Source organism: Muntiacus reevesi, chromosome X, assembly GCF_963930625.1.
Source record: "Muntiacus reevesi chromosome X, mMunRee1.1, whole genome shotgun sequence".
NCBI lineage: Eukaryota > Metazoa > Chordata > Mammalia > Artiodactyla > Cervidae > Muntiacus > Muntiacus reevesi.
Window position 1 is genome coordinate 1409187 of NC_089271.1, and position 22482 is coordinate 1431668.

General features: G+C 49.7%; 2 protein-coding genes across 7 annotated transcripts in view; one reads left to right on the forward strand and one right to left on the reverse strand.

Annotated features, from left to right (window-relative positions):
- The window catches only part of ARSH (arylsulfatase family member H), a 47873-nt gene that overhangs the window by 2265 nt on the left and 23126 nt on the right, over positions 1-22482 (forward strand). The window lies entirely within an intron of this gene.
- Positions 2041-21871, reverse strand: LOC136154307 (arylsulfatase L-like). Of its 4 annotated transcripts, none has more exons than XM_065916619.1 (11): positions 21751-21871; positions 16028-16072; positions 13310-13459; positions 11406-11527; positions 10439-10561; positions 7131-7554; positions 6392-6528; positions 5461-5595; positions 4839-5001; positions 3724-3845; positions 2041-2906 (listed from the first exon to the last, which is right to left on the reverse strand). In XM_065916619.1, the coding sequence occupies exons 1-11, from the start codon at positions 21846-21848 to the stop codon at positions 2548-2550; spliced, it is 1878 nt and encodes a 625-aa protein (XP_065772691.1). In that variant the 5' UTR covers positions 21849-21871; the 3' UTR covers positions 2041-2547. The 4 variants fall into 4 exon arrangements, with proteins under 4 accessions (XP_065772691.1, XP_065772690.1, XP_065772692.1 ...); XM_065916618.1 differs by having other exon boundaries at positions 13310-13483; XM_065916621.1 differs by having other exon boundaries at positions 2778-3158.

The window sequence follows — 22482 nt, forward strand, 5'->3', positions numbered from 1 at the left end:
GAAGACCAGACTCACTGGAAAAGACCCTGATGCTGGGAAAGATTGAGGGCAGGAGGAGAAGGGGACAACAGAGGATGAGGTGGTTGGGTGGCATCACCGACACAATGGACATTGTGTTTGGTGAACTCTAGGAGTTGGTGATGGACAGGGAGGCCTGGCGTACTGCGGTCCATGGGGTCGCAAAGAGTCAGACACGACTGACTGACTGAACTGAACTGATAGCTGGTTGGTTCACTTTGGATGCAGGTTTCTGGGATTCCCCCCCCCCTCAAAAAAGCTGGAAAAGCGGCAGTCATGACAATAGTGAACATGCTCTTCACCTCAAGTGGCCAGAGTATTGGAGCTTCAGCTTCAGCATCAGTCCTTCCAGTGACTATTCAGGGTTGATTTCCTTTAGGATGGACTGGCTGGATCTCCTTGCAGACCAAGGGACTCTCAAGGGTCTTCTGTTACTGGAATAGAGTTGATTTACAATCTTGTCTTAGCCTCAGGTGTAAAGTGGATCAGTCATACATACACATGGATCCCCTCTTTTTTGTATTTCCTTCCGATTCAGGTCATCACGGGTCATTGAGTAAAATTCCTTGAGCTATACAGTAGGTTCTCACAAGTTATCTGTTTAATACATGTGTGCTATATTGCTTCTATCATGTCCAACACTTTGTGACCCCGTGGACTGTATAGCCCGCCAGGCTCCTCTGTCCACGGGATTCTCCAGGCGAGAATACTGGATGGAGTAGCTCGCCACTTTCTTCGGGGGATCTTCCCGACCCAGGGATTGAACCTGCGTCTCTTACGTCTCCTGCACTGGCGGGCAGGTTCTTCACCACCAGTGCCACATAGAAAGCCATTTAACAACAGTTCCTATAAACATGCACGTTAATTCCAAAAATTTAGACCTAGATTATTTTTGCTTTTCAAAATGTACTATTATATTTGAATAGCAAAAAAGGAAAAGAAAGCCATTTGAGACGTCATAGTCTGTATGTGTCCGTTCCAGTCTCCCAATTTATCCTGTGCACCCCTTACCCCCTGGTAAGCCTGATTTTCTTTTCTACATCTATGACTCTGTTTCTGGAGTATGCGTGGGTGTGTGAGTTCATTGCTCAGTCGTGTCCAACTCTTGGTGACCCCGTGGACCGTAGTCCGCCAGGCTCCTCTGCCCATGGGATTCTCCAGGCAAGAATCCTGAAGTGGGTTGCTATTTCCTCCTCCAGGGGGGATCTTCCCGACCCAGGCATCAGACCCGGGTTTCTGTGGCATAGATAAGTTCATTTGTATATTTTAGCGTAGGAGTCTTATTTTTTTTTTTATTGGAGAGTCATTACTTCCCAATATCATGCTGGCTTTTGCCATACCTCAACCTGAATCAGCCTTAGGTATACATATGTCCCTTCCGTCTTGAACCTCCCTCCTTATCCCACCCCTATAGTTCATCATAGAGCCCCAGCTTTGGCTTCCTTGTGCCGTACAGCAGATTCCAACTGCCTGTCTACCTTACGAAGGATAGGACATATGTTTCAAGGCTACCCTATCTGCGGTCCCACCCCGTCCTTCCCCCGCTGTGTCTGCAAGTCCGTCATTTATGTCTTCGCCTCTTTTGCTGCTCTGCACTTAGGATCGCCAGGACCATCTTTCTAGACTCCATGTGTGTGCATTCACTTCACTTCAGTCGCCCGACTCTTTGCGACCCCATGGACCACAACACGCCAGGCCTCCCTGTCCATCACCAGCTCCCGGAGTTTACCCAAACTCATGTCCCTCGAGTTGGTGATGCCATCCAGCCATCTCATCCCCTGTCATCCCCTTCTCCCATGTGCGTTAATATAGGATACTTGTCTTTCTCACAGTCAAAACGTAAAGACAAGTACTGGATTCGTTTCTTTTTTATTATTGATTTATCTTTTTAACTGAAGGATAATTGCTTTACAGACTCTGGTTGGCTTCTGCTACACCTCAACATGAATCAGCCATAGGTATACCTGTGTCCCCTTCCTCTTGAATCTCCCTCCCACCCCCAACTCCAGCCCACCTCTCTGGGTTGTTACCGAGCCCCTGTTTGAGTTCCGTGAGCCATCCTGCAAATTCCCATTGGTTATGTAATTTACACATGGTCATGTAAGTTTCCAGGCTTCCCTAGAGGCTCAGCTGGTAAAGAATCTGCCTGCAATGCGGTTCGATGTCTGGGTCGGGAAGATCCCCGAGAGGAGGGCTTGGCAACCCGCTCCTGTATTCTTGCCTGCAGAATTCCATGGACAGAGGAGCCTGGTGGGGCTACAGTCCATGGGGTCGCAAAGAGCCTGGCAATGCAGGGCAATGTGAGTTTCCAAGTGACTGTATTCATACATCTCAGCCTTTCCTTCCCCCCCACCACTGCCCTACACTGACCGCAGCCTGGATTCTTCAGTTAGGTAACTTTAGAAGTGGTGGAGGAAGGATTCAAGCCCACACAAGCAGGCGACCTGACTTCACAGGGGTGATTTATATTTGTTTGACGCCAGTGAAGACCTGCAGGCGCTCAGGGAGGCGGGTTTCCCAGGCGGGCTCCTATCGTGGGTCCGCGTCCCGATCGCACCAGCAGAAGGGAAACCGACCACAGCACGGCTGCAGCCACGGCTTCCACGTGTTGTCCGCCGCGTCCAGCTGCAGCAGAACCGGGCTGAGCGTCCGGCGATGGGCCGCCACGGCCCGGGCCACGGTCTCCACCACCCGGTGGAACGAGGGCTCCGTGTCCGGCGTGAGGGCGTGGGCCTCGGAAGGGTCTCGGGACAGGTCGAACAGCAGCGGTGGGTCATGCTGGGTTACCCCGTCCCCGGAGCAGGGGCAGACCACCTGTCCGTAGCAGGCGCCCGCGCCGTCCGGCTGGAAGACGGGGGTCGCGAAGTGGAGTTTCCACACTGCACCTCCTGAAGGGAAGGCCAGAATTAGCGCAGGTGGGACCTGCAGGCTGAGGATGGATGGTGGCCGGTCTTCTGAGCGTGTTTGGGGCGGATGGGACAGGCGTGGGCTTTCCTGGTAGCTCAGACGGTAAAGAATCCGCCTGCAATGCAGGAGACCCAGGTTCCACCCCTGGGATGGGAAGATCCCCTGGAGGAAGGCCTGGCAGCCCGCTCCAGTATCCTTGGGCTTCCTGGTGGCTCAGACGGTAAAGAATCCGCCTGCAATGCAGGAGACCCAGGTTCCATCCCTGGGTTGGGAAGATCCTGGCAACCCGTTCCAGTATCCTTGGGCTTCCTGGTGGCTCAGACGGTAAAGAATCCGCCTGCAATGCAGGAGACCCAGGTTCCACCCTTGGGTCGGGAAGATTGCCTGGGGGAGGAGGGCATGGCCACCCACTCCAGTATTCCTGCCCAGAGAATCCCATGGACAGGAGCCAGCGGGGCTACACACAGTCCATGGGGTCGCCAAAGAGTTTGACACGACTTAGCGACTGAACGACCAGGAAACCATAGGCAAGCCTTCCCTTCCCATGGGGGACAGGATGATTGACAGCTAAAGGATGCTCCTGGGATGGGAAGGAAACTACCGCCAAGAAGGAAGCAAGGACGATCAGGTGGAAATAAATGAAAGGCGTGAAGGAGCAGAAAAGGATGCTCCTGGGATGGGAAGGAAACTATGGCCAAGAAGGAAGTAAGGACGATCACGCGGAAATAAATGAAAGGCGTGAAGGAGCAGGAAAGGAGAGCAGAGGCCGAGCCGGGCCCCCGCGTGCGGCGGACTCACGGTCGCGTTGGTGCCACCGGGCGGCGTGCAGAAAGCTCTCGCAGTAGTGCATGAGGAACTCGTGGTCCGAGTGCGGCGCGGTCCCCCGGAGCAGGGCCAGCAGGTCCCGGCCGTCCACCACCCTGCAGGCGGGAGCGAGGGGGGCGGACTCAGGGCGCGGCGCTGGGAAGCGGGCGCGAGCCATTCGCGAGCCCCGGCGGGCAGCTGGTATACCATCCGCCTGCAGGCCGGACCTTTGGTTGGAAGAGCCTGGCGGGTCCGCCCCCTGCAGGGGGCTGAAGCAGAGGTCTACCGGCCTTATTCTGAATGCACGGATGGGTTATTGTCTGGGAGCAGCGGCTTGGTTTTATACGGATTGGAGATTTAACTCCTTACAGAAATATATGGTGTGCTTCCACAAGACCTGGAATCATTCCATAAATATATATAATAAAATAAGCATGTGTATATACGATATATATGGGGCTTCCCTGGTGGCTCAGCTGGTAAAAAATCTGCCTGCAATGCAGGACACCCGGGTTTGACCCCTGGGTTGGGAAGATCCCCTGGAGAAGGGCATGACACCCCACTCCAGTATTCTTTCCTGGAAAATCCCATGGACAGAGGAGCCTGGCCGGCTACAGTCCACGGGGTCGCGAAGAGTCAGACATGACTGGGCAATTAACACTTTCACTTTCATCATATAAGTTAATTTTATATTCATCTGTATGTTGACAAATTTAAGACATTATTTTCTATAATTTTTTGGGGGGGCATGCTGTGCCTCGTGTAGGATCTTAGTTCCCTGACTAGGGATTGAACCCACAACTCCTGCATTGGAAGTACGGAGTTTCAACCACTGGGCTTCCAGGGAAGTCTCAATAATTTTTAAAAAGAAAAAAAAAAAAAAGGAAACATCAAAAGTCCCTACCAGGCTACCTGAAAAAGACTTTCTCCGCTTTTAACTCAGGAGAGGGACATGTTGTGTACACTATAAAGAAGACGTTGGAGCCCATAATGATGAACGCTTTTCCAGGTACCCATCTCATGGGTGTTTTAGGCCAAACGAAAGTGATGCTTGACGCACACGTTGTCTGTATGCAAAACGGAATTGCCTTTTCTGGGCCGGTCTTTACCTGTCCTGGGGCACCTGGCCGCCCGCCAGCTGGACCACGGTGGGGAAGACGTCCATCAGGCTGGTGGGCTCATGGACCACGCGGCCGGCCGGCAGGACGCCGGGCCACCGGAATATCCCCGGGACCCGGATCCCGCCTTCCCAGCCGCCCATGCCTTTGCCACCTGTGTTTAAACATGAACAGGAAAGTATGTGATTGCAAATCAGGGGCTGCTTCCCTGGGTGACTTAACCCTTGTGTTCATTTTAAATCACTCTTTCTCCCCCTCTCTGTTTAATGACATGATGACGTTTAGCTCCTACATGGTCAGATTTTATTTTCCTTATAAATCTGGGTGTTGGTTTTCCACCATCCTGGGGTCAGGATGTGAATGTCTTGGGGGACATTATTCTCTCCACCACTCGGGTGTCAGTATTTGGGGATATTATTCTGTCTATCAACCATGTGGGGTGTCAGGACGTGGATATCTTTGGGGACATGATTCTGTCCACCACAGTGATCACTGGGGTTCTTCTGATTTTTGTGACTTTGCTTTTATAAACTCACGTTCCAGAGGAAGGGTTGACAATTACTGGGAAGAGATGAAGACAGTAGACACACATCTGAGAATGCCTAACTCTCACCTTTGTATATCCCATTCCAGCCACCATATTGGTTGTTTCCAGACTGAGCCTCTAAGGACCCGCCGTGATCTGATGTAAAATAAACGAGGGTGCTGTTGGTCAACCCCTCTGTGTCCAAAGTATCGAGGATCTGGCCTGCAAAGAACACATGTGTCTGAGGCGGTCAAAACAGAAGACAGTCTTTCACCAAATTTTTGGAACGCTTCATGAAAAGGAGTCTTTAGTATGAAAGCATGCTGAGTGACCAGTAATAGAAGTGTGGGATTCTAGTGGGTGTAGTCAAAGCTCTGATTTTTCCAGTAGTCATGTATGGATGTGAGAGTTGGACCATGAAGAAGGCTGAGGGCAAAAGAACTGATGCTGTGGTGCTGGAGAAGACTCTTAGGGTTCTTTGGACTGCAAGATCAAACCAGTCCGTCCTAAAGGAAGCCAACCCTGAATATTCATTGGAAGGACTGATGCTAAAACTCCAATCCTTTGGCCACCTGATGGGAAGAGCTGACTCACTGGAAAAGACCCCGAAGCTGGGAAAGATTGAAGGCAGGAGGAGAAGGGGGCAGCAAAGGATAAGATGATCAGATATCATCACCCACTCAATGGTCATGAATTTGAGCAAACTCTAGGAGATGGAGACGGACGGAGGAGCCTGGAGTGCTGCAGTCCACGGGATCTCAAAGAGTTGGACACAACTTGGAGACTGAAGAGCCAGATAGCATCTTTGATCTAAGATTGATACGTCTCTTTGTATATGCCCCCATTCAGCCTCCAAAAAATTTCAGGAGAGCAACAAAGTTGCATGAGACATAGGACAGTGTGGCGAACACTTAAAAGTGGGACAAAAGAAGGTTACAGAGAAGAAAGGAGAGGGAGCAGAGGTGACTATGAAGCAGGCCTTAAAGTGTTCGCACAGCAATGAAGAAAAGCTACTTACCCACCATCCAGTCCATCTCTTCTGTGTTGTCCCCGTAAAGCCCGTGGAGACTCCTCCCACGGAAGTTCTCAGTCGTGACAAGCGGGGTGTGGACGTGTAGGAAGGACATAAAGAGGAGGAAAGGTCCTTGCTTGTTTCTGAGAACCGATACAACACGCCTGGCTTTACTTCCTGTTCACTTGTTTCAGCGGACCCAGTTGGGTTCCAGGGATCATCGTTTAGGACCATCCATTTGACCAAAACTCTCTTTCTGAGCCAGAAGGATTTCACCATGCAGGCTTCCCTGGTGGCTCAGACGGTAAAGAATCTGCCTGCAACACAGGACACCTAGGTTTGATCCCCGGGTCGGGAAGATACCCTGGAGAAGGGCATGGCAACCCACTCCAGTATTCTTGCCTGGAGAATCCCATGGACAGAGGAGTCTGGTGGGCTACAGTCCACGGGGTGGTAAAGAATCAGACATGACTCAGCCACTGTCGGTTTCACTTTTTTTATACCTATTAACAAGAGGAGAAGGGGGCAGCAGAGGATGAGAGAGTTGGATGGCATCTCACCCAAATTGAAGGATGTGAGTTTGAGCAAGCTCTGGGAGTTGGTGATGGACAGGAAGGCCTGGCGTGCTGCAGTCCATGGGGCGGCAAAGAGTCAGACACGACTGAGCCACTGAACAACAACCTACCCAATTCGGAAGAAGAGATTTGGGATTCGTCTTCACCCTGAAGTGCCTCTCTGCACTCACCTTTTGACGAAGGATGAGACCTCCTGGAGCATGAGTGGCGTCGTCCTCTGAGAGCGCATGGGCTGCTCTGTGATGGAGTGATTCCGCATCAGGAAGCAGTCCGCGTGCGCGATCAGGGCGCCCACCACACAAGAGGTAGAGAAGAGCAGGAGGCACACGACGGTCGACCAGATGACCGGAGTCCAGGAGGCTGGGACCAGGTGGGTGAGCTTCCCGATGGTGAGCGTGAGGGCGGCCAAGGCCACGAGCTGGGAACAGACGCCGAGTCTATGCTCCAGGACCGCACGCTTCTCGGAGAGTCCCCAGCGCTCGCAGTCTGCCATCATGCTGAACGGCATTCCGTAGAAATAGTCGAAGCCGTGATTGAGCGGGTGGTGGCAGTGATCGTTGGCAGACACACAGTTGAGACCCAAATGCCATTTTCCTGGAAAACAGGCAAAAAAACCCACAAAAGTGTGCAGATGTGACAGTGGTCCTTTCATTCTTCGATGAGTGGGTACGACGTGCTTGCCGAGTCCTCGGTTCTCTGCTGGGTGTTGGGATGAGGTCAGGGTGCAGGCAGGTGGGCAGGGGATGGTGTTTGCTGTTATTTCCCCAGGAACCTGGCCAGGTTGGGTCAAGGCAAGGAGAAGTGTGCCCGTGTTTCTGGTGCCCATTGTAACTAATCACCATCTCCATCTCCTCAGAGTCTGATCGTTCCTTCAAATACCCGTGAGTTGCCTGCATCTTATTGTTTCTCAATTGAGAACTCTGTAACTTTGCCAGCAAAAGTGCATCTGGTCAAAGTTGTGGTTTTTCCAGTAGTCATGTATGGATGTGAGATTTGGACCAAAAAGAAAGCTGAGCGTCAAAGAATTGAGGCTTTTGAACTGTGGTGTTGGAGGAGACTCTTGAGAGCCTCTTGGACTGCACGGAGATCCAACCAGTCCATCCTAAAGGAGATCAGTCCTGAATATTCATTAGAAGGACTGATGCTGAAGCTGAGGCTCTAATATTTTGGCCACCTGATGCAAAGAACGGACTCATTTGAAAAGACCCTGGTGCTGGGATAGACTGAAGGCAGGAGGAGAAGGGGACAACAGAGGATCACATGGTTGGATGGCATCACCAACGCAATGGACATGAGTTTGAGCAAACTCTGGGAGATGGTGAAGGACAGGGAGGCCTGGCGTGCTGCAGTCCATGGGGTCACAAAGAGTCAGACACGATTGAGTGACTGAACAACAGCAACGGATTAGAACCGCATGTGGTCTGCAGTGGGGACCTTAGAGAAATTTTGCATTCTGTTGAAAATGTGTTACTGTCACATCTGTGATGCGTCCAATGCCGTCTTGTAGATGATTTGCAGTTGTATTTTTATTTTTAAAATTTTTATTTCATACTGGAGTATTACTGATTAGCAGTGTTCTATTAGTTTCAGATGTACAGCAAAGTGAATCAATGATACATATGCATGTATCTCTTCTTTTCCAAAATTTTTCCTCAGTTAGATTATTACAGAGTATTGAGCAGAGTTCCCCATGCTGTCCAGCAGGTCCTTGATGGTTCTCCATGGTAAACACAGCAGTGTGTCCATGTCCATCCCAGACTCCCTGACTATCCCTCCCCCCATCCTTCCCCCTGGGAACCATAAGGTTATTACAGAGTATTGAGCAGAGTTCCCTGTGCTGTCCAGCAGGTCCTTGCTGGTTCTCCATGGTAAACACAGCAGTGTGTCCATGTCCATCCCAGACTCCCTGACTGTCCCTTCCCCATCCTTCCCCCTGGTGACCATCAGGTTATTACAGAGTATTGAGCAGAGTTCCCTGGGCTGTCCAGCAGGTCCTTGCTGGTTCTCCATGTTAAACACAGCCGTGTGTCCATGTCCATCCCAGACTCCCTGACTGTCCCTTCCCCCATCCTTCCCCCTGGTGACCATCAGGTTATCACAGAGTATTGAGCAGAGTTCCCCGTGCTGTCCAGCAGGTCCTTGCTGGTTCTCCATGTTAAACACAGCAGTGTGTCCATGTCCATCCCAGACTCCCTGACTGTCCCTTCCCCATCCTTCCCCCTGGTGACCATCAGGTTATCACAGAGTATTGAGCAGAGTTCCCTGGGCTGTCCAGCAGGTCCTTGCTGGTTCTACATGTTAAACACAGCAGTGTGTCCATGTCCATCCCAGACTCCCTGACTGTCCCTTCCCCATCCTTCCCCCTGGTGACCATCAGGTTATCACAGAGTATTGAGCAGAGTTCCCCGTGCTGTCTAGCAGGTCCTTGCTGGTTCTCCATGTTAAACACAGCCGTGTGTCCATGTCCATCCCAGACTCCCTGACTATCCCTTCCCTCATCCTTCCCCCCTGGGAACCATAAGGTTATTACAGAGTATTGAGCAGAGTTCCCTGTGCTGTCCAGCAGGTCCTTGCTGGTTCTCCATGGTAGACACAGCCGTGTGTCCATGTCCATACCAGACTCCCTGACTATCCCTTCCCTCATCCTTCCCCCCTGGGAACCATAAGGTTATTACAGAGTATTGAGCAGAGTTCCCTGGGCTGTCCAGCAGGTCCTTGTTGGTTCTCCATGGTAAACACAGCCATGTGTCCATGTCCATCGCAGACTCCCTGACTCTCCCTTCCCCCACCCAGTTTCTAAGCTTTTAAATCATAGTGCACCGGAAAACTGTACGAACCACCAAAAATCTCATTAAGCTGATATTTGTGGCGCATCTACTTTGCATGAAGCAATGTGGGCAACAGCATCCCAGCGTGCATGGAGCTTTATGTCCAGTGAGAGATTCTACTGTGTTTCCCAACTATTTCCTTTGCAAACTTTTTAGTTGAATTGAAAGTGAAAGTCGCTCAGTCGTGTTCAGCTCTTTGTGACCCCATGGACTATCGGTCTTTGGAATTCTCTAGGCCAGAACACTGGAGTGGGTAGCCTTTCCCTTCTTCAGGGGAATCTTCCCAACCCAGGGATCAAACCCAGGTCTCCCGCATTGCAGGTGGATTCTTTACCAGCTGAGCCATAAGGGAAGCCCAAGAATACTGGAGTGGGTAGCCTTTCCCTTCTCCAGGGGATCTTCCCAATCCAGGAAGTCGAACTGGGGTCTCCTTTTTGCAGGTGGATTCCTTACAACTGAGCTATCAGGGAAGCCCATAGATGAATTAAATGTCCCTATAAAAATAACGTGCTCAGTACTGTTTGACTGGCTCCTGACTATGATTCTTTGGATGTTGCCAACAAAATTGGGGTCATCTAAACTGAGTCCAGTATAAAAGTGTTCAGAAGAAACAAATAGTAATGTGCTTAATCCTTAGAAAGTGCACCTACCTATGAGTCCGGTGGTATAGCCTCTGTCTTTCAGTATTTTTGCAAAAGTTATTTCACTGGGCGGAAGTCCTCCTGAGACTGCTGTCCACCGGAGAACACGGTGACCTTGGCTGGAAACCATACCTTTGATCAATGGTGTTCAGAGAGATATAACAGTCAGACATCGAGTTTTATCATCACTGCTCTTGTTAAGTGTTAGTCACTCCGTCCTGTCTGACTCTCTGCGACCCCCTGGACTGTAGCCCGCCAGGCTCCTCCGTCCATGGGATTCTCCAGGCAAGAATACTGGAGTGGGTTGCCATGCCCTTCTCCAGGGGATCTTCCTGACCCAGGGATCGAACCCTGTATTGGTGGAAATCTCCATGACTCAATATGCGATGGAAAATTTAACCTTCCAACATGAGTTGAGCACATGGGGTTTATTTCTGGCATTGTCACCCAGTGTACTTTCTTTTTTTAAAAAAGAAAAAGAATTTATGTCTATTTTATCTTTTGGCTGCGCTGGGTCTTTGTGGCTGCCGGCCAGTCTAGTTATGGCGACTTTGTCTTTAATGGAGACACCCTTTCAGTTTGTGGATGAAAGGCGCTCAGTCATGTCTGACTCTTTGCGACCCCACGGACTGTACACTCCATGGAATTCTCCAGGCCAGAATTACAGGAGTGGATAGCCCTGCCCTTCTCCAGGGGATCTCCCCCACCCGGGGATCAAACCCAGGTCTCCTGCATTGCAGGCAGATTCTTTACCATCTGAGCCCCCAGGGGAGCCCTTGAACTGTGTGGTTAAATATGGTCAAAATAGGATGTTGTATATTATGTGACTTTGACCACAATAAAACAAAAACAGTAAAAAAATAGAAAATACAGGGGGCCTTGGAGCATTCTCCCGACCCTATACTGATTGATTCATGCCTGCTTAGTCACAGAGAGCGCGTTCCTATCCACTGTGTGGTTAGACGGAAGGACCGACCTGATCGGAGCGGGTATCTGCCCGTTAAAAACGCCGCTCTGCTTGGGGTGCACACAGGGGCGGCGGCCAGATGCTGGGTGAGCCTCACGCCGTCCGCCGCGAGGCGGTCGATGTTTGGAGTCCTGTGCAAGAAAACATTAACTCTCTTAATCCTCAGCAAACCAACACAGGGTTTGTTTTTCTTTCCATAAAGCAGAGTGACATCCTACTAGATAGAAAGCCTGGCAGTTTACCAATGAACACCTCCCTGAGTCCATTCAGTCATGCCCAACTCTTTGCGACCCCCACGGACTGTAGCCCACCAGGCTCCTCTGTCCATGGGATTCTCCAGGCAGGAATGCTGGAGTGGGTTGCCTTAATCTACTCCAGGGGATCTTCCCGACCCAGGGATCGAACTGCGTCTCCTGCACTGGCAGGCGGATTCTTTAACGCCTTAGGAATGAGCAAAAGGCAACGACTTTGCAGAGGTGAAGATGTACAGAGTGTAGTGAGTCAGAAACATAAGAATATCGTCTATGAGCGCGTATATGTGGAATCTGGAAAGATGGTACCGATGAACCTGTTTGCAAAGCAGAAATGGAGACGCAGATGTATAGACAAACGTGTGGATACCGAGGAGGGAGTGTGGGGTGGGGTGGGATGTTTTGGGAGCTTGGGACTGACCTATAGACCCCACTGATACCATGGGCTTCCCAGGTGGCGCTAGCGGTGAAGAACCCACCTGCCCGTGCAGGAGATTCCTGGGTTCCATCCCTGGGTCAGGAAGATCTGGAGGAAGGCGTAGCAACCCACTCCAGTATTCTTGCCTGGAGGATCCCCATGGACAGAGGAGCCTGGTGGGCTACGGTCCATGAGGTTGCAAAGAGGCGGAGATGACTGAAGCGAGTTAGCATGATACCGTGTATAAAATCAGAAATGACTGAAGCGACGTATAAAGTAGATAACTGGTCAGAACCTACACTACAGCACGGGGAACCCTACTCAATGCTCTGTGGTGACCTAAACGGGAAAGAAAATCCAAAAAGACGGGGGATACAAGTATACGTATAGTTGATTCACTTTGTTAGCAAAAGCTAGCAACATTGTAAAGCAACTATACTCCATTGAAAATTAATAACAACAACAAAAACAAACAGTGGCAAAACCTCAAACGTCTTCCAAACCATCAAAGAAACACCAACTGCAGAACTGTTTTTCAATGTTTGACCACACCCCTCTGCATGCGGGATCTTAGTTCCCTGAGCGGGGATCGAACCTGCGTCCCTTGCATTGGAAGGTGGAGTCTTAACCACTGGACCACCAGGGAAATCCCATTCAACTGCATTGTTTACCAAAAGCTTCCACTTTTGGAGGCTGAGATGGACCCAATAGAACATCCAGAATCGAGAGTCCAGGGTGATTTCGCACTTAGGACTCTCAGTCTTTTTTATTTTTATTTTAAAATCTTTTTTATATGGGTGTATCATTGATTCACCATGTTGCATTAGTCTCTGGCGTAGAGTGGAGTGATTCAGTTACACTATGCGTTTGAGCTGGGCTGACTGCAGGTGTGGGAAGAATGCAAGATGGAAGTGCGTTTAATCGCGGTCATGTCTGACTGCAACCCCATGGACTGTAGCCCCTCCAGGCTCCTCTGGCCATGGGATTCTGCAGACAAGCATACTGGAGTGAGTGGCCACGTCCTCCTCCTGGGGATCTTCCCCACCCAGGGATAAAAGCCGACGGAGTGTCCTGCGTTGGCAGGCGAACTCCTTACCACTGAGCCTCCTGGGAAGCCCGATATCTTACAAAGAAAGGATGCATGCACAGCTCTGTTCAAGTCTGAATTGCCTAGACCAAAGGTCAGATGGCTCATCATGGACCTCTGCACCCAGGTGTCAGATAAGCCCGTCTCTGGTCCTTGCCTGATGGTGGTGTTGCCGTAGCAACCGACGTCTCCAATGCCGAGATCATCTGCCATCAGAAGGAGGATGTTCGGCCGGGGGCCAGGTGGAGGGCCGCAGGCTGAGGGTTTCGGACCCAGAAGCGCAGCGACGGCGAGCGCCAGCCAGCTCCTGAAAGACAAGGGCCAGCCGAGGCTGCGTGCGGGGTGGCATCTAGGCACACAGCTTCTGCGAGCGGGAAAGCTGGGGCCGCTCCTCCAGGGGACGGTCAGAGGGGCATCCCGGTACAGGAGAGTCTGAGTACATCTCTTAGGTGTTCGATTCGTTTTTCTTCTTTTTAAGAATATATGTTATGGGGAACACATGTAAATCCATGGCTGACTCATGTCCATGTGTGGCAAAAACCACTACAATATTGTAAAGTAATTAGCCTCCAACTAATAAAAATAAATGAAAAATATATATGTTATATTACACATAATGTATATTTAATAAATATATTATAAATTACATTAAATTATTATGTATTATCATCCCATTCCAGAAAAATTTGAATACATCTCTTAGGCATTTGATTCTTTTTTCTTCTTTCTAAAAATATATATTACATTAAATATAACATATCAATTATTCAATATTTTTCTTATAATTTTAGTTAAATATATATTATATTAAATATATATATATTATCATACCATTTCAGAAGAGCCTGAAAGTATCTCTTAGGCATTTTCTTTTTTGTTAAAAGCCATTTGTACTTTTTTTTGGATATTAGCATTGAATTTCAGAAGAGGTTGGATATGTGTCTTAAGCATTAGATTTTTCTTCTCTCTCTCTTTTTTTTTTTCTGTTTTCGACCCCATGGACTATACAGTCCATGGAATTCTCCAGGCCAGAATACTGGAGTGGGTAGCCTTTTCCTTCTCCAGGGGATCTTCCCAACCCAGGTCTCCCGCATTGCAGGCGGATTCTTTACCAGCTGAGCCACAAGGGAAGCCTGAGAATATTGGAGTGGGTAGCCTGTCCCTTCTCCAGGGGATCTTCCCGCCCCAGGAAGTCAAACTGGGGTCTCCTGCATTGCAGGTGGATTCTTTACCAGCTGAGCTACCAGGGAAGCCCTAAACATGTATTCTATTAAATTATCATCCCATTTCAGAAGAGTTTGAATACATCCCTTAGGCATTTTCTTTTTGTTAAAAGCAACTCATACTTTTTTTTTTAATATTAGCTTTGAATTTCAGAAGAACCTGAATACGTCTTAGGCATTTGATTTTTCTTCTTTTTTTTTAAGTTAAAAATGACTCACACTTTTTTTTTTTTAATATTATCATCTCATTTCAGAAGAACTTGAGTACATCTCTTAGGCATTTGAGTCTCCACCCCCCGCCCACCTTTTTTAAGTTAAAAACAACTCATTCTCTTTTATAGATATATTATCATTCTATTTCATAAGAATTTGAATACATCTTTTAGGCATTTGATTTTTTTTCTCTTTTTTTTGGTTAAAAACAAGTCACACTTTGTTAATATGATCACATTTCAGAAGAGCTTGAGTACCTCTTAGGCATTTAATTTTTTTTTTTTTTTAGTGAAAGACAACTCACACTTTTTAAAATATATATTATCATCCCATTTCAGAAGAGTTTGAATATATCTCTTAGGCATTTGACTCTTTTTTCTTTTTTTTTTTTTAGTTAAAAACAACTCATACTCTTTTTTAAAAAAACATTATCATCCCATTGAGAAAAGTTTGCATTCATCTCTTAGGCATTTTTTTCCCTTTTTTTTTAACTTAAAAATACTCATACTCTTTTTTTAAAAAATATTATCAACCCATTTCAGATTTCAGATAGTTTAAAAAAAACTCACACTTTAAAAATATATATTATCATCCCATTTCAGAAGAATTTGAATACATCTCTTGTGGCTCAAATACATTCCCCGGTGGCTTAGCTGGTAAAGAATCCGCCTGCAATTCAGGAGTCCTGGGTTCGATCCCTGGGTTGGGAAGATCCCCTGGAGGAAAGGAAAAGCTACCCACTCCAGTGTTCTGACCTAGAGAATTCCATGGACTGTATAGTCCACGGGGTCACAAAGAGTCGGATACGACTGAGTGGCTTTCACTTTCACTTTCTTAGGCATTTGATTTTTTTTTTTTTTTTAGTTAAAACAACTCACACTTTTAAAATACATAACATCAATCCCATTTCAGAAGCGTTTGACTACATCTCTTAGGCACTTGAATTTTTTTTTTTTTTCCCCAAGCAGTCCAGCAGTTAAGATTTCGCCTTCCAATGCAGGGAAGACAGGTTTGATCCCTGGTCGGGAAGCTGAGATCCTACATGCCTTGAGGCCAAAAACCCAAAATGTAAAACGGAAGCAGTGTTGTCATACGTTCAATAACGTGCGCTCAGCTGCTCAGTCGTGTCCGACTCTTTGCAACCCGAGGACCATAGCCCGCCAGGCTCCTCTGTCCGTGGGGTTCTCCAGGCAAGAAGACTGGAGTGGGTTGCCATGCCCTCCTCCAGGGCATCTTCCCAACCCAGGGATCGAACCCGGGTCTCCTGCATTACAGTCAGATTCCTTACTATCTGAGCCCCCAGGGAACTCCAAGGGGCATTGATCAGTGTGACTAACTGAGAAAGGTCACTTTACTATCAATGGATTCTGAAAAACTGACCGGAAGAGACGCAGAGGCAGACGGTGGAGATGACCGATTTGCACACAGCCCTGTCTTACCAAGAGTGTTCCAGATGTAACATGTCCTCTCTCTCCTTGTATTTCCTGTAAGAAATAAAGAGGTGTATACTTGGGCAGCAGGAACGGAACTGTTGATAGTGCAGTAAGTAATACAATGGCTCAGTGGTAATAAATAAACAAACAATCTGCCCGCAATGCAGGACATGTGAGTTCAGTCCCTGGGTTGGGAAGATCCCCTGGAGGAGGAAATGACAACCCACTCCAGCCTTCTTGCCTGGAGAACCCCACGGACAGAGGAGCCTGGAGGGCTCCAGTCCGTGGGGTCGCAAAGAGTCGGATACGACTGAGCATGCAGGCGATCCTGTGAGGCCAGTCAGCTTAGGGCACTGAGTATGCTCAAGAGTTTCAACAACAAGAAGGAAAAATTTGATTCTGCCAGTAGCCTGTGAAAATGACCCAAAACCCATAAAGGAAGGCTCTTCCTGGAAATTTCCCAGCAGTCGAGTAGTTAAGACTGTGTGCTTCCAGTGCAAAGCGCATGGGTTCAGTTCCTGGCTGGAGAAACTAAGATCCCGCATGCTGACCAGTGTGGCCAAAACAACAACAAATCACACAGGGGCTTCCCTGGTGGCTCAGCGGTAAGGAATCCGCCTGCCCAATGCAGAAGGCGCTGCTTCCATCCCCGGGTTGGGAAGATCCCTCTTGCAGATGAACAGTGAAGGCTGTGAGCCACCAATACTGAAGTCTGTGAGCCCTAGAGCCTGTGATCTAGGATCCGGCAAAGAAGACACAGCACGGCCATAGGTAATAAATCAGTTAATCTGGAAACAATAAAGAACCAAAGCGATGCTCTTCCCTGCAGAAGAAGCTTTACAGACACTGGACACCGTCTCCAGAATGTAGAACGCGGACTTCCTTAGATGTAGCTTAGGACAGAGGGGATGATTGCTTCTGAGGCCCCCAAACAGATCACTGTTTCTCCCTTGTGGTGAAAGTTCCCGAGGCGTTTTGGATTCAGGCGTGGCTGCTGGAAGCCTGCTTCGGTCCAGACGGACCTTGAGTCCCACATCGGGAGCAAGGAAGCAAGGTTCTCCCTGCTGGCTCAAGTGGTTAAAAGAACCCACCTGGCAATGTAGGAGACGCAGGTTCGATCCCTGGAAGGTCCCCTGGAGGAGGAAATGGCAACCCTCTGCAGTCTTCTCGCCTGGAGAATCCCACGGACGGAGGAGCCCGGCGGGGCTACAGTCCACGAGGTCGCAAGCGTCAGACCGGACTCAGAGGCTGAACAACAACGGCAAGCAAAGCCGTGTTTCCTCTGAAGGTTCTAGACTCCTCGGACCCCACCCAGGTTGTGGTTTACTGGTCCTGTTTGCACAAACTCAGGACGAAGCGGATGTTCTAGTCCAGCGGCAGACTGGAGGCGTGCTCGGTTTGACGAGGTCCCAAATGCCCTCGAGGTAGGTCCTTGGATCAGATGGGGCCAGTGTGCAAACAGCATGTGTGCTCGCTCAGCCTGCCCGAGTCTCTGCGACCCCACGGACTGCAGCCCACCAGGCGCCTCCGTCCCTGGGATTCTCCAGGCAAGAATACTGCAGTGGGTGGCCATGCGCTCCTCCAGGGGATCTTCCCCATCCAGGGATCGAACCCCCATCTCCTGCGTCTCTTGCCTTGCAGGCAGGTCGGTTACCACTGAGCCAGCTGGCGAGCCTGTGCAAACAGTGTCCTTGGGGCCAGACTGCAGGAGGTAGGCTGGAGTGTGTATGTCCTGGTTGGAACTCTCTTTCAACTTGACCAGGGAAAAAAAACAAAAAACCAACCTGTTTGGGGTTTCTGCCTTTTGTGTCTGAGTCCTGATGTGACTAAAAAAAAGAATGTAAGGGCTTTCCCGGTGGCCCAGTGGTAAAGAATCCACCTGCCGGAGAGGGAGACACGGGTTCGATCTCTAGTCCAGGAAGATCCCACGTTGCGCGGTGGGGCAACTAGCTGAGCTGGTGCTCTCGAGGCCACGAGCTGCAGCCGCAGAAGCCTGGAGCCCGTGCCCTTTCACCAAACGAGCCCCTGCAGTGAGAAGCCCGCAGACCACAGCTAAAGAGGAGCCCCTGCTCGCTGCCCCTGGAGAAAACGCCCTGAGCAGTGATGAAGACCCAGCACAGCGCCAAGTCAATCAATAAACAACACTGTCCAAAATTAAAAAAAAAAAAGAATATTAAGACTCCTCCCGCCACGCCGCGCCCCAGTGGCCCAGGAGTTAGGATTCCATGCTGTTAATTCTGGGCCCAGTTTCAATCCCTGGTCAGAGACTGAAGATCCTGCCAGCCTTGAGGTGTGAGCAAAAGAAAGAAAGAAAAGGAGAGGAGGGGGAACAAAAAAGAAAGCAGAACATGTGTTTATCAGGAACGTGATGATTAATATTTCGGGCTTTTCTGCCAAGGTGGTCTTGTCCCTGCCACTTCTTTCTGCCTTTACATCGGGACGTGGCCCCCGACCATCCAGATGGCTGAGCTTGTCCGTCAATAAAACTGGATTTCCAAAGACAGGCTGAGTTTGTGGAAGGGACCACAGCTCTCTGATCCCCAACACAAAGGAGGCAGTATAAAGGAAAACGCAAAATGAAGTGAGAAGACATCGATACGACGTGATCTCTAATACATATTTTTTATTTTTAATTCTGGTGAAAGTGAAAGTCGCTCAGTCGTGTCTGACTCTTGGCGACCCCGTGGACTCTACATAAGTCCATGGGATTCTCCAAGCCAAAATACTTTAGTGAGTAGCCTTTCCCTTCTCCGGGGGAATCTTCCCAACCCAGGGATGGAACCCAGATCTCCCGCATTGCAGGCGGATTCTTTACCAGCTGAGCCACCAGGGAAGCCCAAGAATACTGAAGTGGGTAGCCTTTCCCTTCTCCAGGGGAATCTTCCCAACCCAGGGATCGAACCCAGGTCTCCCGCATTGCAGACACATTCTATACCAGTTGACCCACCAGGTAAGCCCAAGAACACTGGAGTGGGTAGCCTATCCCTTCTCCAGGGGATCTTCCCAACCCAGGGATCAAACCCAGGTCTCCTGCATTGCAGGCAGATTCTTTACCAGCTGAACCATCAGGGAAGCCCTGATTGCCTTTTAAATGTGATAAACACACATTGATTAAAAACAAAAAAGATTTGCATGGAAGATCATGTCATATCAATACGAAATTCCTTCCCAGGTGGCACTAGTGGCAAAGAACTCGCCTGCCAGTGAAGGAGACCTGAGCTCGATCCCTGGGTCGGGACGAGGGGCCTGGCGGGCTACAGTCCACGAAGCTGCAAAAGGGTCGGACAGGACTTGGCGACTCGACAGCGGCAAACGGGCATCACCGAATTTCCCGTCTCCGTCGTTACGTGGACAGTAGCGCGGGAGCAGTGAGCACAGTCACGCCATTCTACAGCCGTCCCCGCGGCCCACGTTCGGAACTAGTTCATCTCCGCAGACCGAGACTGTCCCCATGAAACACGCTCCCGCCCAGCCCGCTCCCCCAGCCCCGGAGCCCACCCTCATGCTTTCTGTCTCCATGAATCGGATGAGTCTATGCTGCTTATATCCATGAACCACACAGTATCTGTCCTTTCCTGTCCGGCGTATCTCACATGGAGAAATGTCCTCGAGGTTCGCCCACGCTGTAGCCTGTGTCAGAATCCTCCGACGTGGCCAAATGATATTCCGTCGTGTGCATGGAGCACATAATCTATAGATGCAATATTTTGTTGTCGTTTAGTCGCTCAGTCGTGTCCAACTCTTTGCGGGCCCGTGGGAGCCGTAGCCTGCTAAGCTCCTCTGTCCATGGGATTCTCCAGGCAAGAGTCCTGGAGTGGGTTGCCATTTCTTTCTCCAGGGGATCTTCCTGACCCAGGGATCGAACCTGGGTCTTCTGCATTGCAGGTGGATTCTTTACCACTGAGCCATCAGGGAAGCCCGTATATCCAGCATTTTTTTTTATGAAAAAGGTTACATGGAAACTTACATTACTATATATGTGACATAGATAGCCAAAGGTAATTTGCTATATGGCTGAGGAAACTCAAATGGGGCAACTGTATCAATCTAGAGGGGCGGGAGATGGGAGGAAGTTTCAAAAAGGAGGGGATATATGTATACCTGTGGCGGATTCATGTTGAGGTTTGACAGAAAACAGCAAAATTCTGTAAAGCAATTATTCGTCAATAAAAAATAAATTTAAAAAAAAGAGGAAGAGTCAGGATAGCCCATGGTATGCTACTATCTGTCGCAATCAATAATAGGAAAAGGGAAGTGTTGCATTAGACGCCCGGTCATGTCCGACTCTTGGCGACCCTGTGGACTGTTAGCCCGCCAGGCTCCTCTGTCCACGGGATTCTCCAGGAATGGAACACTGGAGTGGGTTGCCACTTCCTACTCCAGGGAAAAGGGAGGAACACGTTTATTTGCTTGTCCAAAAAACCATCTGGTGACAACAGGTGCTTTGTACAGATGAGCAGCAATCGTATCCCTTGATGTGAGGCTCATTCCTTGGGCTAAGCTTCGACTTCTCTTTCCCTGGATACCCAATAAAGATTGAATGTCACCGAATGACTGGGTAACATTATGTGTAGTGAAAATGCCAGTCTCTGGCAGCCTCTTTGTGGCCATGAGGAACCATAAAGACATGAGGGAAGCCAATCCTGGCTCTTGGGTGGTGGGGGGGGTGGTCAGTGACCCTTGATGTGGCTTGGCTTCTGCAGTGGCCCTGAAGCCTGCTTATGAGCGGAAGAGAGATTGGCTTGTGTGGCCTGCGTGGTGGGGTGGGCTTCTGAGCTGGGGGCATCGTCCTTCTCCCAGCTGAGCTGTCCCGGGGAAACCGGAAGACGTTTAAGGAGGCAAGCTTGCAACGTGTAGGTAAATACATTCCGGAGATAATACCAGGGCCAAAGTTACTAAGAAACTAGACCTTAGTTGTTCTGAACATACAAAAAGCAACGGAAGCTATGTGAGGTTACAGCAGCGTTAGCTCACCCTATCGCTATCGACGCAAGCATATTGCAACACATTCGTGTATCAAAATGTCACTTTGTATGGGGCAAACTCTTACAAAGTTATCTGCTATTTAGATCTCCATTAAAAAAAACAAAAGGGATACAGAAAAAGAGAAAGAAAGCCCTTCAGTGAAGGAGTACCTATAATTTAGCCTTTGATGCTCTTCCAGAGAAGAAGGAATTGTAAGCCCTTGGGTTTCTGGCCACCCTCCACACCCCCTGGGCAGCATGCCTTGCTTCTCCACTACGCTCTGGGCTCGGTTCCCAAACCCACTTCAGTTTTGAATCTCAGCATCTCTCCAGCGCCCAGTCCCCCACGCTCTGAAATCTCTTAGCATCTGAGAGGTCTACTCTGCAGAGCATTCCTATTTGTGACCCGGGTGGGCTGTAGCCCACCAGGCTCCTCTGACCATGGAATTTTCCAGGCAACGACACTCCTCCTCCAGGAGATCTTCCCCACGCAGCGATGAAGCCAGGTCTGGCAGACTCTTTATCATCTGAGCCACCAAGGAAGCCCTCTCTTTTGCTATTTAATTCTACAGTCCTTCCAGAAACCCCACTCCAAGGCAACATCTGACATGGATATCTTTCTTTTCTTTTCTTTTTTAAAGAAAATTTGCCTGCCAAGTACAGCCAGACTCCGGGGGAGGGGGGTGCCAGGCGGCCACGTGTGGGCTGAGGGTCACCAGCCGGGCTGGCTGCTGCTTGGAGAAGAAATCAAGAAAAGCGGGTTACCTGCAGGGCAGCCTCCGGGCCGGGAAGCCGAGGTCAGCGGGCCGCGTGGGAGATGTGATCTCGGCTCTGACCCCAGGAGGTCCGCGCGGCGCACGCATGTGCGGCTGATTCAGACTCGGGAGTGACAGCGGTCCTGCCTGCCCCAAGTTAGGTTGTGCGCGGACTCAGCAAGCCTTGCAATCTGCCAAACAGCACAGAAGCTCTTCTGTAGGGAGGGCCTGTCGTCCGTCCTTTTTTTTTTTTTTTGGCCTGTCGACAGAAGATCTTCTGTGCTCCTTGAGAGCTGGTAATGTTTGCCAAGGGATCTCAGACAGCCGGAAACACAGAGCCTTTTCATTCACAAGCAGGGCTGGACCGCGTCTCCAGCACATTTCTCAAGTCACACGGGGCGTTTGCTGGCCCCCGTTCCAAAGCAGGGAGGCGTTGCCTTGAAAATGCCCCCTTGCACAAGTCCTGAAGTGTCGCATGCTTTCTCCCCCTTCTCTCGCGCCCGCTCCCGAAATGCAAAGAGAGAAGAAGGCTCTGAGGAGGTTTCGACTCCTTCTGTGTGTGCCAACAAGGCTTGATCACTGGAAACTGAAAGGTTGTTGCTGAGCCCTGAACACGCCGGGATGCTGGGCCTCCGGACGGGAGGATTTCAATTCCGGGAGCAGCGAGGAGGCTGGATCGCTCAGAGCTTTTGTGTATCACAGGTTTATTCAAGTATAGGAGAGACAGACAAAGCTTCCCACA

Bases quoted from the DNA above. Each gene is read 5' to 3' on its own strand.
- LOC136154307 (XM_065916618.1), bottom strand. From the start codon at position 21,848: ATGCGTGCGCCGCGCGGACCTCCTGGGGTCAGAGCCGAGATCACATCT. The intron at 13,484-16,027 runs GTAAGACAGGGC...CCCCGCACGCAG, and splicing joins TTACATCTGGAACACTCTTG to CCTCGGCTGGCCCTTGTCTT. The intron at 3,846-4,838 runs GTAAAGACCGGC...TCCCGCCTGCAG, and splicing joins GGCCAGGTGCCCCAGGACAG to GGTGGTGGACGGCCGGGACC.